This window comes from Oncorhynchus nerka, linkage group LG26 (genome assembly GCF_034236695.1).
Source record: "Oncorhynchus nerka isolate Pitt River linkage group LG26, Oner_Uvic_2.0, whole genome shotgun sequence".
NCBI lineage: Eukaryota > Metazoa > Chordata > Actinopteri > Salmoniformes > Salmonidae > Oncorhynchus > Oncorhynchus nerka.
In genome coordinates this window covers 222,856-238,461 of record NC_088421.1, presented here as the reverse complement: position 1 = coordinate 238,461, position 15,606 = coordinate 222,856, and the positions used below count along the sequence as shown (strand labels likewise).

General features: G+C 44.8%; 1 protein-coding gene across 1 annotated transcript in view; it reads left to right on the top strand.

The window, feature by feature from the left end:
* atp8a1 (ATPase phospholipid transporting 8A1) overlaps nucleotides 1-15,237 on the top strand; it is a 68,245-nt gene extending 53,008 nt beyond the window's left edge. The window contains exons 8-13 of the mRNA XM_065011049.1: nucleotides 3,774-3,847; nucleotides 5,425-5,494; nucleotides 7,812-7,939; nucleotides 14,220-14,331; nucleotides 14,674-14,839; nucleotides 15,197-15,237. Coding sequence (XP_064867121.1) covers nucleotides 3,774-3,847; nucleotides 5,425-5,494; nucleotides 7,812-7,939; nucleotides 14,220-14,331; nucleotides 14,674-14,839; nucleotides 15,197-15,237 — 591 coding nt within the window. The remainder of the gene's footprint in view (nucleotides 1-3,773; nucleotides 3,848-5,424; nucleotides 5,495-7,811; nucleotides 7,940-14,219; nucleotides 14,332-14,673; nucleotides 14,840-15,196) is intronic.
* Nucleotides 15,238-15,606: the final 369 nt, after the last annotated feature.

Below are 15,606 nucleotides of genomic sequence, written 5' to 3'. Positions count from 1 at the left end.
CTGTTTCTCCTTGCATTAAGGGGGAGGAGTGGGTGTGTGAGTGAGTGCGTGCGTGCGTGTGTGAGAGGGAGGGTGTGATCTGTGTGAGGCAGGAGAAGACATTAAGAAAAATGTTTTTATCTGGTTCCACTCGGCGCATGAAGGGTATTAGTGGCTGGGCATTATCAAATCAAATCAAATCACATTTATTTATATAGCCCTTCGTACATCAGCTGATATCTCAAAGTGCTGTACAGAAACCCAGCCTAAAACCCCAAACAGCAAACAATGCAGGTGTAAAAGCACGGTGGCTAGGAAAAACTCCCTAGAAAGGACAAAACCTAGGAAGAAACCTAGAGAGGAACCAGGCTATGTGGGGTGGCCAGTCCTCTTCTGGCTGTGCCGGGTAGAGATTATAACAGAACATGACCAAGATGTTCAAATGTTCATAAATGACCAGCATGGTCGAATAATAATAAGGCAGAACAGTTGAAACTGGAGCAGCAGCACAGTCAGGTGGACTGGGGACAGCAAGGAGTCATCATGTCAGGTAGTCCTGGGGCACGGTCCTAGGGCTCAGGTCCTCCGAGAGAGAGAAAGAAAGAGAGAATTAGAGAGAGCATATGTGGGGTGGCCAGTCCTCTTCTGGCTGTGCCGGGTGGAGATTATAACAGAACGTGGCCAAGATGTTCAAATGTTCATAAATGACCAGCATGGTTGAATAATAGTAAGTTAGAACAGTTGAAACTGGAGCAGCAGCATGGCCAGGTGGACTGGGGACAGCAAGGAGTCATCATGTCAGGCAGTCCTGGGACATGGTCCTAGGGCCCAGGCCAGTTGAAACTGGAGCAGCAGCATGGCCAGGTGGACTGGGGACAGCAAGGAGTCATCATGTCAGGTAGTCCTGGGGCATGGTCCTAGGGCTCAGGTCCTCCGAGAGAGAGAAAGATAGAGAGAAGGAGAGAATTAGAGAACGCACACTTAGATTCACACAGGACACCGAATAGGACAGGAGAAGTACTCCAGATATAACAAACTGACAATATTTTAACACCGCAGGTAAATACATTGTCATTTCAAGCTGGGAGTGATTGTTGCATTTTTTTTTTACCATTACTTTGTGAAATGTCTCCCTGAAATTGAGGGCCTTGAATAATGTTTTTACATCTCCGACCATTTATATTGTAAAAGCTTCCTCCTTGATTTGAGCTTTGCTCTCTGTCTAAGCACTATCCCCCATATAAGTGTTTCAAAATGATATGAAACTAGATTATTGAGAATAAGGATTGTGCTGATGTAGTTCAACACTTAATGATAATACAGAACAAGGTAAATGCTGATCTAAATTTATTTGAAGTTGCGATGGCACATAAGATACAGTAAGATACAAAGATATTCAGACCCCTTGACTTTTTCCACATTTTGTTACGTTACAGCCTTATTCTAAAGTTGATTAAATAGAACAAATCCTCATCAATCTATCCACAATACCCAATAATGACAAAGAGTTTGTCCACCCGGCCAAACTAAGCAGTCGGGGGAAAAGGGCCTTGGTCAGGGAGGTGACCAAGAACCCAATGGTCATTCTGACAGAGTTCCAGAGTTCATCTGTAGAGATGGGAGATCTTTCCAGAAGGACAACCATCTCTGCAGCACTCCACCAATCAGGCCGTTGTGGCCAGACATAAGCCACTCCTCAGTAAAAGGAACATGACAGCCCTCATGGAGTTTTCCAAAATGCATCTAAAGACTCTCAGACCATGAGAAACAAGATTCTCTGGTCTGATGAAACCAAGATTGAACTCTTTGACCTTAAGCCAAGCATCACATCTGGAGGAAAACTGGCACCATCCCAAAGGTGACACATGGTGGAGGAAGCATCATGCTGTGGGATTTCTTTTCAGCGGCAGTTACTGGGAGACTAGTCAGGATCAAGGGAAAGATCAACAGAGCAAAGTACAGAGAGGTAAGGGGCAAGGTTCACCTTCCAACAGGACAACGACTATCAGGTATGAAGGTAAGACCCAGAATGCAGACAGCTTCGAATTAAAAATTGTTTAATGATCCAACAGGGGCAGGCAATAGACAGGTCAAGGCAGGCAGGGGTCAGTAAACCACAGGTGAGGCAACGGTACCTGACGACAGGCAGGCTCAGGGTAAGCAGAGGTCAATGATCCAGCAGTGGGGCAAAGGTACAGGTCGGCAGGCAGGGTCAGGGGCAGGCAGATTGGTCAGGCAGGCGGTCTCAGAGTCAGGACAGGCAAGGGTCAAAACCATGAGGGTGGGAAAAAGAGACTGGGAAAAGCTCCTGCTCTTTTTCCGAGCTGTACCTTTGCCCTCAAGGTGTCTGAATACTTTCCCGAATGCACTGTATTCAGTCAGTTTCTTTAGGGCACACCTTAACAAAACGAGTCTAGGCAGTCCATTCCTGTTTCATGCCGCTGTCTTTCGTTAGGCGCTAATGAACACGACCAAGGTATTCTGCCCAGTTGACCAACGCTGGAAAGAATAACCCTAAGAACAGGTGCATTTAAATGGACGTTTTCACTGATGATCTTGTTTCTTCCAACGTTTATCATTTCCACTATATCAATACGATTGTTTACATCTCATTTTAGAGGTGAAAATGTACATTTCTTCACATACACTTCCATAAAATGTCTATTTCCATATCGAATTTCACATGATTATTATTTCCATGACTTCCACAGGCAGTTAGTTTCTTTCAGGCGGTGGTGGGAGATGTATAATTTGATTAGGTTGCTCATAATATGTACCTGGGGTCTCTATCCTACTGTCATCCAGGTAGAAGTCTGGGTTCACCTATCTGTTCCTGACAGACCCTGAGGACATGTCCTCTTCCTCTCTCTCTCTCCCTCCCTCCCCCTCTCTCTCTCTCTCTCTCTCTCTCTCTCTCTCTCTCAGCTCTCTCTCTCTCTCAGCTCTCCCATGGAAGTGATGGTTGATTCCAAATTAAAGCAGACATTTTAAGTGCCTCGATAAAAACGTAGGCTCACTATCAATGCACGTTAAGTGCCTGCTACATTTTCAATGTTGTTCTTCGCGGCTTTGTAAATATCTAAGGCTGCTACTGCTATTGAAGAAAGAGTTTCAAAGACTGAGAAACACTATTGCATTGTGGAAATATCCCTTCATTCAAATGGTATATTTGGGGTTTTGGAGAGAACTAACCAAACATGTCTTTAAGTCCTTTTTTCCTTCACTTTTTCAAAATCTATTTGGACCAGGTTTTACTTTGAGCCCTGCATCGACTTACTGAATCGGTTTGATATGTCTTTTGTGACCTACTCTCCAAATGTTTAAATAAGCTGAAACAGTGCAACAGGCCTACATACTGTACTGAATCCATATAGCCCACTGTTTTGTCTGTTGGCACAGCAGCAATTTATTTGCACATTATCCAGATCTCATCTAAAATCTCATTCAATTCTTAACTCACGCTCTATGATTTATGTTGAGTAAATGGGGTTATTGTATTTGCATAGAACAGTATATGGTGTCTATAAATGACTTGATATAGTTATTAATAACCTTCTCCAAATGGCTTTTAAAACCATATTAAACCAGACCCTCCGAACATGCAGGGCTTATGCTGCATCCTTATTCTTCGTAAAATGAAACCATTGTCTCTTTTCCCTTCCTTGGTTTGGTGTCTGTTTGTACTCTACCTCTCACCCTCCTCATCCACCTCCCCCTCTTTTCTCCCTGACATCCTTCCCCTGGCCGCCCCTGCTCTCTCTCGTCCCCTCCTGGTCCGTGCTGCGTGATATCAGGTGGGAGTCGGGGAGGTAGTTAAAGCGGCCAATGGGGATCACCTGCCGGCTGACCTCGTCATTCTGTCGTCCAGGTCAGGAACCGAACCTCATTGCTGAGCTGCATGGGGGTCTGACCGGAGAGCGGGTGGGAGCATTGGGATGGCAGGAGGGGGAGAGGGCCATAGCGTACGAGGCTAGCTATAAGTCAGGACTTTTTGTCGTGCACTGCCGATTTAAATTATAAATATTAGATTTGACATTCTAGGGCAGGGAGGGAAATCTGGTTATGTTGGCAAAGCCACCCAGAATTGAGGTGAATAGGTCAGCGAACACATGGTACCCATTTAGGCACAGTTAGATGCCTCAGTCATATTGACCATGTTAACAATAAATGTTTTTATGGCTTGAGAATATAAAGAGACGAGACTTAAAGGGATACTTTGTGATGAGGCCCTTTAACTACTTCCCCAGAGTCAGATGAACTCGTGGATACCATTTTTATGTCTCTGTGTCCAGTATGAAGGAAGTTAGAGGTAGTTTCGCCAGGAAACACTAACTAGCGTTTGCGCAATGACCGGAAGTCTAGCATGCTAGTTTGAGACAAGATCATAAGTTTAGGTATGAACTGCGTTTCCATGTTCCTAACTGTGCATGGCTCTCTAAGTCCACCTTGAAACGACTGTTTGTTGTTTGACCTGACATGTTGCATGCTGTGACCATAGAAATAGAACATACATACATTCCACAGTCCACATTCCAACATAATTTTTATGAATTATCTTGGCATAATCACATATGGTAGCATGCTTACAACAATGTATCTACAATGTATCTACTATAATCAAGTAGATATTTTTAATATTGAATTGATACTAAATATGAATGAAAACTCCAGCAGGATTGTTGCACTGGTACCATCTTGTCAACAGGATATTTGAAGCATAACTCTGACTGGTTTTAGAACACATCACTGCAGAGCAATTGTCTGTCGAGAGGAATCCAAAGCCCTTATTGGCACTCGACAGCTCAAAGCAGCTGGTACTAAAACCTCATTGATTAAGGTTAGGGCTTGACTGGGCCAAAACCCTTTTTGATTTTCTCCTTCCTCCACTGTTTTTGGAAGGACCCCTGTCGTGCATCAATCACCCTATTAAAAGTGGCTAACCAGCGACCCGACTTACCTTAAAGCTCCGGCACGCTCTATAACTCTCTGTCCCCGTGCCAAGTGTCTGTCAGAGCTCCATTTGTTCTGTTGTGGTTGTAGTACTCGCTCGGCATGCCTGCTCCCTCTCTCCCAGAAAACTGAATACAAGGGCAGCTGCAAACAAAGATGTCAACAATGCCTGTGTCGATTTTTCAGGACTTGGGGCTGTCAGTTTGATATCATGATTGTGTGTTTTTTATGATAATTTGTTGCTACATTGTTGCATTCATAAAACAATACATTTTTGGCTCTACTCAAACCAACTTGGTATCAGAAAACTTTGCAGCATCCTTGTTTGCGCCTTGATTTAAATTGTTGAAAGAGTCCTCCCTACCCTACATCCAAAATCATCAGTAAATGGATGAATGAGCCTGTATGATTATTATGCAGAATTAACTTTTTGTCTTAAAATTTGTCCAGGTCCAATGTTCATCTTTATGCTTTTTTACTTCCCCTTTAAACCAGTGAGCCCCAAGGTATGTGCTATATTGAGACTTCAAACTTGGATGGAGAAACAAACCTCAAAATCCGACAGGTGATTATTTCTGTCTTCATTTTCCTATACTCTTATCTACTGGGGGAAAGGGGGATACCTAGTTGGTTGTACAACTGAATGCATTCAACTGAAATGTGTCTTCCACATTTAACCCAACCCCTCTGAATCAGAGAGGTGCGGGGGGCTACCATAATCGACATCCACCTCTTCGGCACCTGGGGAACAGTGGGTTAACTTGCTCAGGGGCAGAATGACAGATTTTTACCTTGTCAGCTCGGGGTTTGAGCCAACAACCTTTTGGTTACTGGCCCAAAGTTTTAACTACTGAGAACTGAGAAACTCATACAGGGATGACTTTTGGTCAGCCTTCCAGGAGTTTCCCAATTCAAATCAAATCAAATCAAATGTATTTATATAGCCCTTCGTACATCAGCTGATATCTCAAAGTGCTGTACAGAAACCCAGCCTAAAACCCCAAACAGCAAGCAATGCAGGTGTAAAAGCACGGTGGCTAGGAAAAACTCCCTAGAAAGGCCAAAACCTAGGAAGAAACCTAGAGAGGAACCAGGCTATGTGGGGTGGCCAGTCCTCTTCTGGCTGTGCCGGGTGGAGATTATAACAGAACATGGCCAAGATGTTCAAATGTTCATAAATGACCAGCATGGTCGAATAATAATAAGGCAGAACAGTTGAAACTGGAGCAGCAGCACGGTCAGGTGGACTGGGGACAGCAAGGAGTCATCACGTCAGGTAGTCCTGGGGCATGGTCCTAGGGCTCAGGTCCTCCGAGAGAGAGAAAGAAAGAGAGAATTAGAGAGAGCATATGATGTGGGGTGGCCAGTCCTCTTCTGGCTGTGCCGGGTGGAGATTATAACAGAACATGGCCAAGATGTTCAAATGTTCATAAATGACCAGTATGGTCGAATAATAATAAGGCAGAACAGTTGAAACTGGAGCAGCAGCACGGCCAGATGGACTGGGGACAGCAAGGAGTCATCATGTCAGGTAGTCCTGGGGCATGGTCCTAGGGCTCAGGTCCTCCGAGAGAGAGAAAGAAAGAGAGAAGGAGAGAATTAGAGAACGCACACTTAGATTCACACAGGACACCGAATAGGACAGGAGAAGTACTCCAGATATAACAAACTGACCCTAGCCCCCCGACACATAAACTACTGCAGCATAAATACTGGAGGCTGAGACAGGAGGGGTCAGGAGACACTGTGGCCCCATCCGAGGACACCCCCGGACAGGGCCAAACAGGAAGGATATAACCCCACCCACTTTGCCAAAGCACAGTTCCCACACCACTAGAGGGATAACTTCAACCACCAACTTACCATCCTGAGACAAGGCTGAGTATAGCCCACAAAGATCTCCGCCATGGCACAACCCAAGGGGGGACGCGAACCCAGACAGGATGACCACAACAGTGAATCAAGCCACTCAGGTGACGCACCCCTTCCAGGGACGGCATGAGAGAGCCCCAGTAAAGCCAGTGACTCAGCCCCTGTAATAGGGTTAGAGGCAGAGAATCCCAGTGGAAAGAGGGGAACCGGCCAGGCAGAGACAGCAAGGGCGGTTCGTTGCTCCAGAGCCTTTCCGTTCACCTTCCCACTCCTGGGCCAGACTACACTCAATCATATGACCCACTGAAGAGATGAGTCTTCAGTAAAGACTTAAAGGTTGAGACCGAGTTTGCGTCTCTGACATGGGTAGGCAGACCGTTCCATAAAAATGGAGCTCTATAGGAGAAAGCCCTGCCTCCAGCTGTTTGCTTAGAAATTCTAGGGACAATTAGGAGGCCTGCGTCTTGTGACCGTAGCGTACGTGTAGGTATGTACGGCAGGACCAAATCAGAGAGATAGGTAGGAGCAAGCCCATGTAATGCTTTGTAGGTTAGCAGTAAAACCTTGAAATCAGCCCTTGCTTTGACAGGAAGCCAGTGTAGAGAGGCTAGCACTGGAGTAATATGATCCAATTTTTTGGTTCTAGTCAGGATTCTAGCAGCCGTATTTAGCACTAACTGAAGTTTATTTAGTGCTTTATCCGGGTAGCCGGAAAGTAGAGCATTGCAGTAGTCTAACCTAGAAGTGCCAAAAGCATGGATTCATTTTTCTGCATCATTTTTAGACAGAAAGTTTCTGATTTTTGCAATGTTACGTAAGATGGGAAAAAAGCTGTGATATTCTGATATTTTTTCAGATATTTTAGAAAGCACATGAACCAATGTTAACTCAGTACATTCCAAAAGTTAAATGCAATTTCAATGTAGGCTATCTCCTTTATTTACTTAATTGAAATATAATTGGAACCTGGAATCTATGTAACATGTTTGTATGTGTGTGCATGCACATAGGGACTGCAAATCACCTCAGAGATCAAGGACATTGACAACCTGATGCGTCTCTCCGGGCGCATGGAGTGCGAGAGCCCCAACCGCCATCTGTACGAGTTTGTGGGGAACATCCATCTGGACGGACACAGGTAGGACACAACACACCTGCCTTTTTTCAACCAGCCAGCAGCTTTTCCATCTCATTTGGCCATTAGGAGTTGGGCAGTAAATTGTGTGGGTTTGTGGATAATTTTAGTAAAGGGAAGATTAGACTGAAGATGGCGCCGAAAAATAGGGCAGCCACGCTTCTAGCCCCTAAGCAACTTTGCAGTATTTACTTTTTTGTGTTAATTCTTACATTATTAGCCCAGAATTTGTTTTGCGTTATTACATACAACCGGAAATAACTTTTGATTATCAGAAGGACAATTGAACTGATTCCAGAGGCTGATCCAAAACACCGCCGGTGGAGAAGAGATATTCGGCGTGGACTCCTAGTCTGATTCAGGAGGTGCGCACACCATCCACCGCTACCGAGTATATTACTTGCTAATGTTCAGCCTCTGGATAATAAAGTTGACGAGCTCAGGGTGAAGATTTTCTTCCAGAGAGACATCCGGGATAGTAACATACTCTGTTTCACGGAAACATGGCTCTCTTAGGATATACTGTCTGTGTCCGTACAGCCAGTTGGGTTCTCAGTTCATTGCGCTGACAGGAATAAAGATCTCTCTGGGAAGAAGAAGGGTGGGTGTGTATGTTTCATGATTAACTACTCATGGTGTGATTGTGATAACATAGTGAAACTATGAAACTATGAACTCACAATCAAATGCCTTCCGTATTACCTCCCAAGATCATTTTCTTCGGTCATAGTCACAGCCTTGTATATTCCCCCTCAAGCCGATACCACGACGGCCCTCAAGGAACTACACTGGACTTTATGCAAGCTGAAACCACATATCCTGAGGCTGCATTTATTGTAGCCGGGGACTGTTACTCAGCTTTTCGAAATGCCTACAAGGCCCTCCCCCGCCCTCCCTTCGACAAATCTGATCACGACTCCATTTACTCCTCCCTTCCTATAGGCAGAATCTCAAACAGGAAGTACCCGTGCTACCGACTATTCAAAACTGGTCTGACCAATCAGAATCCATGCTTCAAGATGGTTTTGATCACTTTGATTGGATATGTTCCGGGTAGCCTCTGACAATAATATTGACAAATACATGGATATAGGGACTGAGTTTATCAGGAAATACAGTTGAAGTCGGAAGTTTACATACACCTTAGCCAAATACATTTAAACTCAGTTTTTCACAATTCCTGACATTTAATCCTAAAAAAAATGTCCGTCTTAGGTCAGTTAGCATCACAACTTTATTTTAAGGATGTGAAATGTCAGAATAATAGTAGAGAAGGATTTATTTAAGCTTTTATTTCTTTCATCACATTCCCAGTGGGTCAGAAGAATAGAGTACATACACTCAATTAGTATTTGGTAGCATTGCCTTTACATTGTTTAACTTGGGTCAAACGTTTCAGGTAGCCTTCCACAAGCTTCCCACAATAAGTTGGGTGCATTTTGGCCCATTCCTCCTTACAGAGCTGGTGTAACTGAGTCAGGTTTGAAGGTCTGTTTGCTCGCACATGCGTTTTCAGTTCTGCCCACAAATATTCTATAGGATTGAGGTCAGGGCTTTGTGATGGCCACTCCAATACTCCAATTGCCTCCATTGTCCTTAAGCCATTTTGCCACAACTTTGGAATTATTCTTGGGGTCATTGTCCATTTGGAAGACCCATTTGAGACCAAGCTTTAACTTCCTGACTGATGTCTTGAGATGTTGCTTCAATATATCCACATAATTGTCATTCCTCATGAAGCCATCTATTTTGTGACATGTGCCAGTCATTATGGCCAAACAGTTCTATTTTTGTTTCATCAGACCAGTGGACTAGTATGATTTTTGTCCCCATGTGCAGTTGCAAACCGTAGTCTGGCTTTTTTATGGCGGTTTTGGAGCAGTGGCTTCTTCCTTCATGAGCGCCCTTTCAGGTTATTTCGATGTAGGACTGGTTTTACTGTGGATACTAAAACAAGAGGCTCCCACGCTGAGGTCTGTCCAACGCTGGTCAGACCAAGCTGACTCCACACTCCAAGACTGCTTCCATCACGTGGACTGGGACATGTTTCGTATTGCGTCAGATGGAAATATTGACGAATACGCTGATTCGGTGTGCGAGTTCATTAGAACGTGCGTCGAAGATGTCGTTCCCATAGCAACGATAAAAACATTCCCAAACCAGCAGCTATTCCCTCCGCAAGGCTATTAAACAAGCTAAGCGTCAGTACAGAGACAAAGTGGAATCTCAATTCAATGGCTCAGACACAAGAGGCATGTGGCAGGGTCTACAGTCAATCACAGACTACAAGAAGAAACCCAGCCCAGTCACGGACCAGGATGTCTTGCTCCCAGGCAGACTAAATAACTTTTTTGCCCGCTTTGAGGACAATACAGTGCCACTGACACGGCCTGCAACGAAAACATGCGGTCTCTCCTTCACTGCAGCCGAGGTGAGTAAGACATTTAAACGTGTTAACCCTCGCAGGGCTGCAGGCCCAGACGGCATCCCCAGCCGCGCCCTCAGAGCATGCGCAGACCAGCTGGCCGGTGTGTTTACGGACATATTCAATCAATCCCTATACCAGTCTGCTGTTCCCACATGCTTCAAGAGGGCCCTCGGAGTGTGGTGTCAGGAAAATAACCTCACACTCAACGTCAACAAAACTAAGGAGATGATTGTGGACTTCAGGAAACAGCAGAGTGAACACCCCCCTATCCACATCGATGGAACAGTAGTGGAGAGGGTAGCAAGTTTTAAGTTCCTCGGCATACACATCACAGACAAACTGAATTGGTCCACTCACACTGACAGCGTCGTGAAGAAGGCGCAGCAGCGCCTCTTCAACCTCAGGAGGCTGAAGAAATTCGGCTTGTCACCAAAAGCACTCACAAACTTCTACAGATGCACAATCGAGAGCATCCTGGCGGGCTGTATCACCGCCTGGTACGGCAACTGCTCCGCCCTCAACCGTAAGGCTCTCCAGAGGGTAGTGAGGTCTGCACAACGCATCACCGGGAGCAAACTACCTGCCCTCCAGGACACCTACACCACCCGATGTTACAGGAAGGCCATAAAGATCATCAAGGACATCAACCACCGAACCACTGCCTGTTCACCCCGCTATCATCCAGAAGGCGAGGTCAGTACAGGTGCATCAAAGCTGGGACCGAGAGACTGAAAAACAGCTTCTATCTCAAGGCCATCAGACTGTTAAACAGCCACCACTAACATTGAGTGGCTGCTGCCAACACACTGTCATTGACACTGACCCAACTCCAGCCACTTTAATAATGGGAATTGATGGGAAATGATGTAAATATATCACTAGCCACTTTAAACAATGCTACCTTATATAATGTTACTTACCCTACATTATTCATCTCATATGCATACGTATATACTGTACTCTAGATCATCGACTGCATCCTTATGTCACTAGCCACTTTAACTATGCCACTTTGTTTACTTTGTCTACATACTCATCTCATATGTATATACTGTACTCGATACCATCTACTGTATGCTGCTCTGTACCATCACTCATTCATATATCCTTATGTACATATTCCTTATCCCCTTACACTGTGTATAAGACAGTAGTTTTGGAATTGTTAGTTAGATTACTTGTTGGTTATCACTGCATTGTCGGAACTAGAAGCACAAGCATTTCGCTACACTCGCATTAACATCTGCTAACCATGTGTATGTGACAAATAAAATTTGATTTGATTTGATTTGCTATAGATATTTTGTACCTGTTTCCACCAGCATCTTCACAGGGTCCTTTGCTGTTGTTCTGGGATTGATTTGTACTTTTCGCACCAAAGTACGTTCATCTCTAGTAGACAGAACGCATCTCCTTCCTGAGCGGTATGACGGCTGCGTGGTCCCCTGGGGTTTATAATTGCTTACTATTGTTTGTACAGATGAATGTGGTACCTTCAGGCATTTGGAAATTGCTCCCAAGGATGAAACAGACTTGTGGAGGTTACAATTTTTGGCTGATTTAGTTTTATTTTCGCATGATGTCAAGCAAAGAGGCACTGAGGTTGAAGGTAGGCTTGAAATACATCCACAGATACACCTCCAATTGACTCAAATGATGTCAATTAGCCTATCAGAAGCTTCTAAAGCCATGACATAATTTTCTGTAATTTTCCAAGCTGTGTACAGGCACAGTCAATTTAGTGTATGTAAACTTCTGACCCACTGGAATTGTGATACAGTGAATTATAAGTGAAATAATCTGTCTGTAAACAGCAATAAAAAATGACTTGTGTCATGCACAAAGTAGATGTCCTAACCGACTTGCCAAAACTGTAGTTTGTTAACAAGAAATTTGTGGAGTGGTTGAAAAACGAGTTTTAATGACTCCAACCTAAGTGTATGTAAACTTCGGACTTCAACTGTATATAGGAGAAAACCAGAAACCATGTATAGATGGCAGCATTCGCACAAAACTGAAAGTGCAAACTACCGCCTTCAACCTTGGCAAGGTGACTGGGAAATACAAACAAATACAAACAGGGTTGTTATTCCCTACGTAAGGCAATCAAACAGGCAAAATATCAGTACAGAGACAAAGTGGAGTTGCAATTCAATGGCTCAGACACGAGCCGTTTGTGGCAGGGTCTACAGATAATCACGGACTACAAAGGGAAAACTAGCCACGTCTGGGACACCGACGTCTTGCTTCCAGACAAGCTAAACACCTTTTTCGCCCGCTTTGAGGATAACACAGTGCCACCGACTCGGCCAGCTACCAAGGACTGTGGGCTCTCCTTCTCCGTGGCCGACGTGAGTAAGACATTTAAGCATGTTAACCCTGGCAAGGCTGCTGGCCCAGACAGAATCCCTAGTCGCGCCCTCAGAGCATGCACAGACCAGGAATACCTATGTAAGAATGCTGTTCGTTGACATAGCTCAACACTCAACACCATAGTACCCTCCAAGCTCATCATTAAGCTTGGGGCCCAGGGTCTGAACCCAGCCCTGTGAACCTGAGTTCTGGACTTCCTGATGGGTCACCCCCCAGGTGTTGAAGTTAGGAAACAACACCTCCACTTTGCTGATCCTCAACACAGGGGCCCCACAAGGGTGCGTGCTCAGCTCCCTCTTGTACTCCCTGTTCACCCATGACTGCGTGGCCATGCACGCCTCCAACTCAATCATCAAGTTTTCAGACAACAGTAGTAGGCTTGCTTTCCAACAATGTCGAGACAGCCTACAGACAGGAGGTGAGGGCCCTGGGAGTGTGGTGCCAGGAAAATAACCTCTCACCCAACGTCAACAAAACAAAGAAGCTGATCGTGGACTTCAGGAAACAGCAGAGGGAGCACCCCCCTATCCACAATGATGGGACAGCAGTGGAGAAGGTGGAAAGTTTTAAGTTCCTCGGTGTACACATCACTGAGAAACTAAAATGGTCCACCCACACAGAGAGCGTGATGAAGGCGCAACATTGCCTCTTCAACATCAGGAAGCTGAAGAAATTTGGCTTGGCAACTAAAACCCTCACACTTTTACAGATGCACAATTGAGAGCATCCTGTCAGGTTGTATCACCGCCTGGTACTGCAACTGCACCACCTGTAACCGCAGGGCTCTCCAGAGGGTGGTGCGGTTTGCCCAACGCATCACTGAGGGCCAAATACCTGCCCTCCAGGACACCTACAGCACCCGCTGTCACTTGGAGACAAAAAAGATAATCAAGGACAACTACCACCCGAGCCACTGCCTGTTCACCTCGCTACCATCCAGAAGGGAGGTCAGTAGAGGTGAATCAAAGCTGGTACCGAGAGACTGAAAAACAGCTTCTATCTCAAGGCCATCATTCTGTTAAATAGCCATCACTAGCACGTTAGAGGCTGCTGCCCTATATACATAGACTTGAAATTTTGAACACTAGTCAGTTAAATAATCTTTACACACTTTACGCTACTCATCTCATATGTACAGTATATACTGTATTCTATTCTACTCTATTTTAGTCTATGTTGCTCCGACATTGCTTTCCAATGTTTATATATTCTTAATTCCATTTGTGTGTATTGTTGTGAAATTGATAGACATTACTTGTTAGATATTACTGCACTGTTGGAGCTAGCATTTCGCTACTCCCGCAATAACTGCTATTCATGTGTATGTGACCAATTCAAATTTGATTTGATTAGAAGCACCTGCTCAGTGTTAGTGTCACTATAGCAGTAAGCCCAACGTTGTATTTGAGTTCCATAGTTTCTCAAGCTCCTCCACACTATGCCATGTTGCCTACTCATGGAGACTTCTGTTTGTGACTCCAGCACTGCCTCTCTGGGTCCAGACCAGATTCTGCTGCGAGGTGCCCAGTTGAGGAACACCCAGTGGGTCCATGGCGCTGTGGTCTACACCGGACACGACACCAAGCTCATGCAGGTGAAGCCCTCTGCTGGTTTACATTTGACATTTCAGTCATTTAGCAGACGCTGTTATCCAGAGCCACGTAGTCAGTGCATTTAATTAATGTAGGTCACGAAACCACACCACAGTCATTGCAAGTGCAAAACCCTCTGTTAACCCCATCTTTGCATATTGAGGTAGGACTTTGGTTCCTTGGATCATATCGCCTGTTGAGTTAGAAAACCAACAAACCAAGGTCCTACATGTGAAGTTAAGACCAATTGGATTTGTTCCCCTGCTTTTGTTTTTGTGTCCATATACTCCTGCACGGAATGTAATATTGAACATGTATTACTTATGTCCATGTCTTTTGTCCAGAACTCCACACGGCCTCCACTGAAGCTGTCTAACGTGGAGCGCATCACAAACTTCCAGATTCTATTGCTGTTCGGCTGTCTACTGGCCATTTCTCTGGTGTGCTCCATCGGACAAACCATCTGGAAGTACCAGTACGGCAATGCAGCTTGGTACATGGATTTGAACTGTAAGAGCACCAACGCCAGATATATTCCACATAGCCCACATATTGTGTCTCACTTGTCTGCCACGTCTGCTTAGTTCTCTGTTGTTTTTGAGTTACTTTTTGTTCATGTCTGTGTGTTGTTGTCTTTTATTTTTATGTTGCCTCTGGCAAAGTATGTATTTGCAATACAAGTGAAATATGTGGCAATGGGGAATAACGGAATTCCCATGTAAATGTAAAAGTGATTGTGACATGCATAGACGTGCGATATGAATGAAAGACATGGTTGAATATCAATCACGGTGCTGCTGTATGTTTTGGATCAGTTCTAATGTTCTGTTCGGTTCTTTGTTTTTCTTTGTTGTCATTTTTTAACAGCTCCAGGTAACAACCATTTTAAAAGCCCTGGCCATCCGTGAATGACCCTTCCATACTAACCCATTAACTGAAGCTCTGCCTTTGCTAAGCAAATGAAGCACCCTCTATATGGTTGCCCTACTTTGTAAAGGCCCCTTTGCCATGGACAGCACAGACCAGGGATCTGACGATAGGTTTTCCCATCCAGCGCTTACACTCTTCTCTTTAGTTCCTTTTGTTGCCTGATCCACAAAGAGTTTCTCCCTTTTCTCCTCATTTATTGTGTGACACATTAAACTCTTTGCAAATCCAGGCCTCAGATCCAGACCCCTTTAAAAAAGAAAAGAAAAACCCTTTTCACTGCAAATGGACCATGAGTCACTACACTTATTTTCTGCTCTTTGTCCTGTGAGAGCCAGAGATGAGATGGC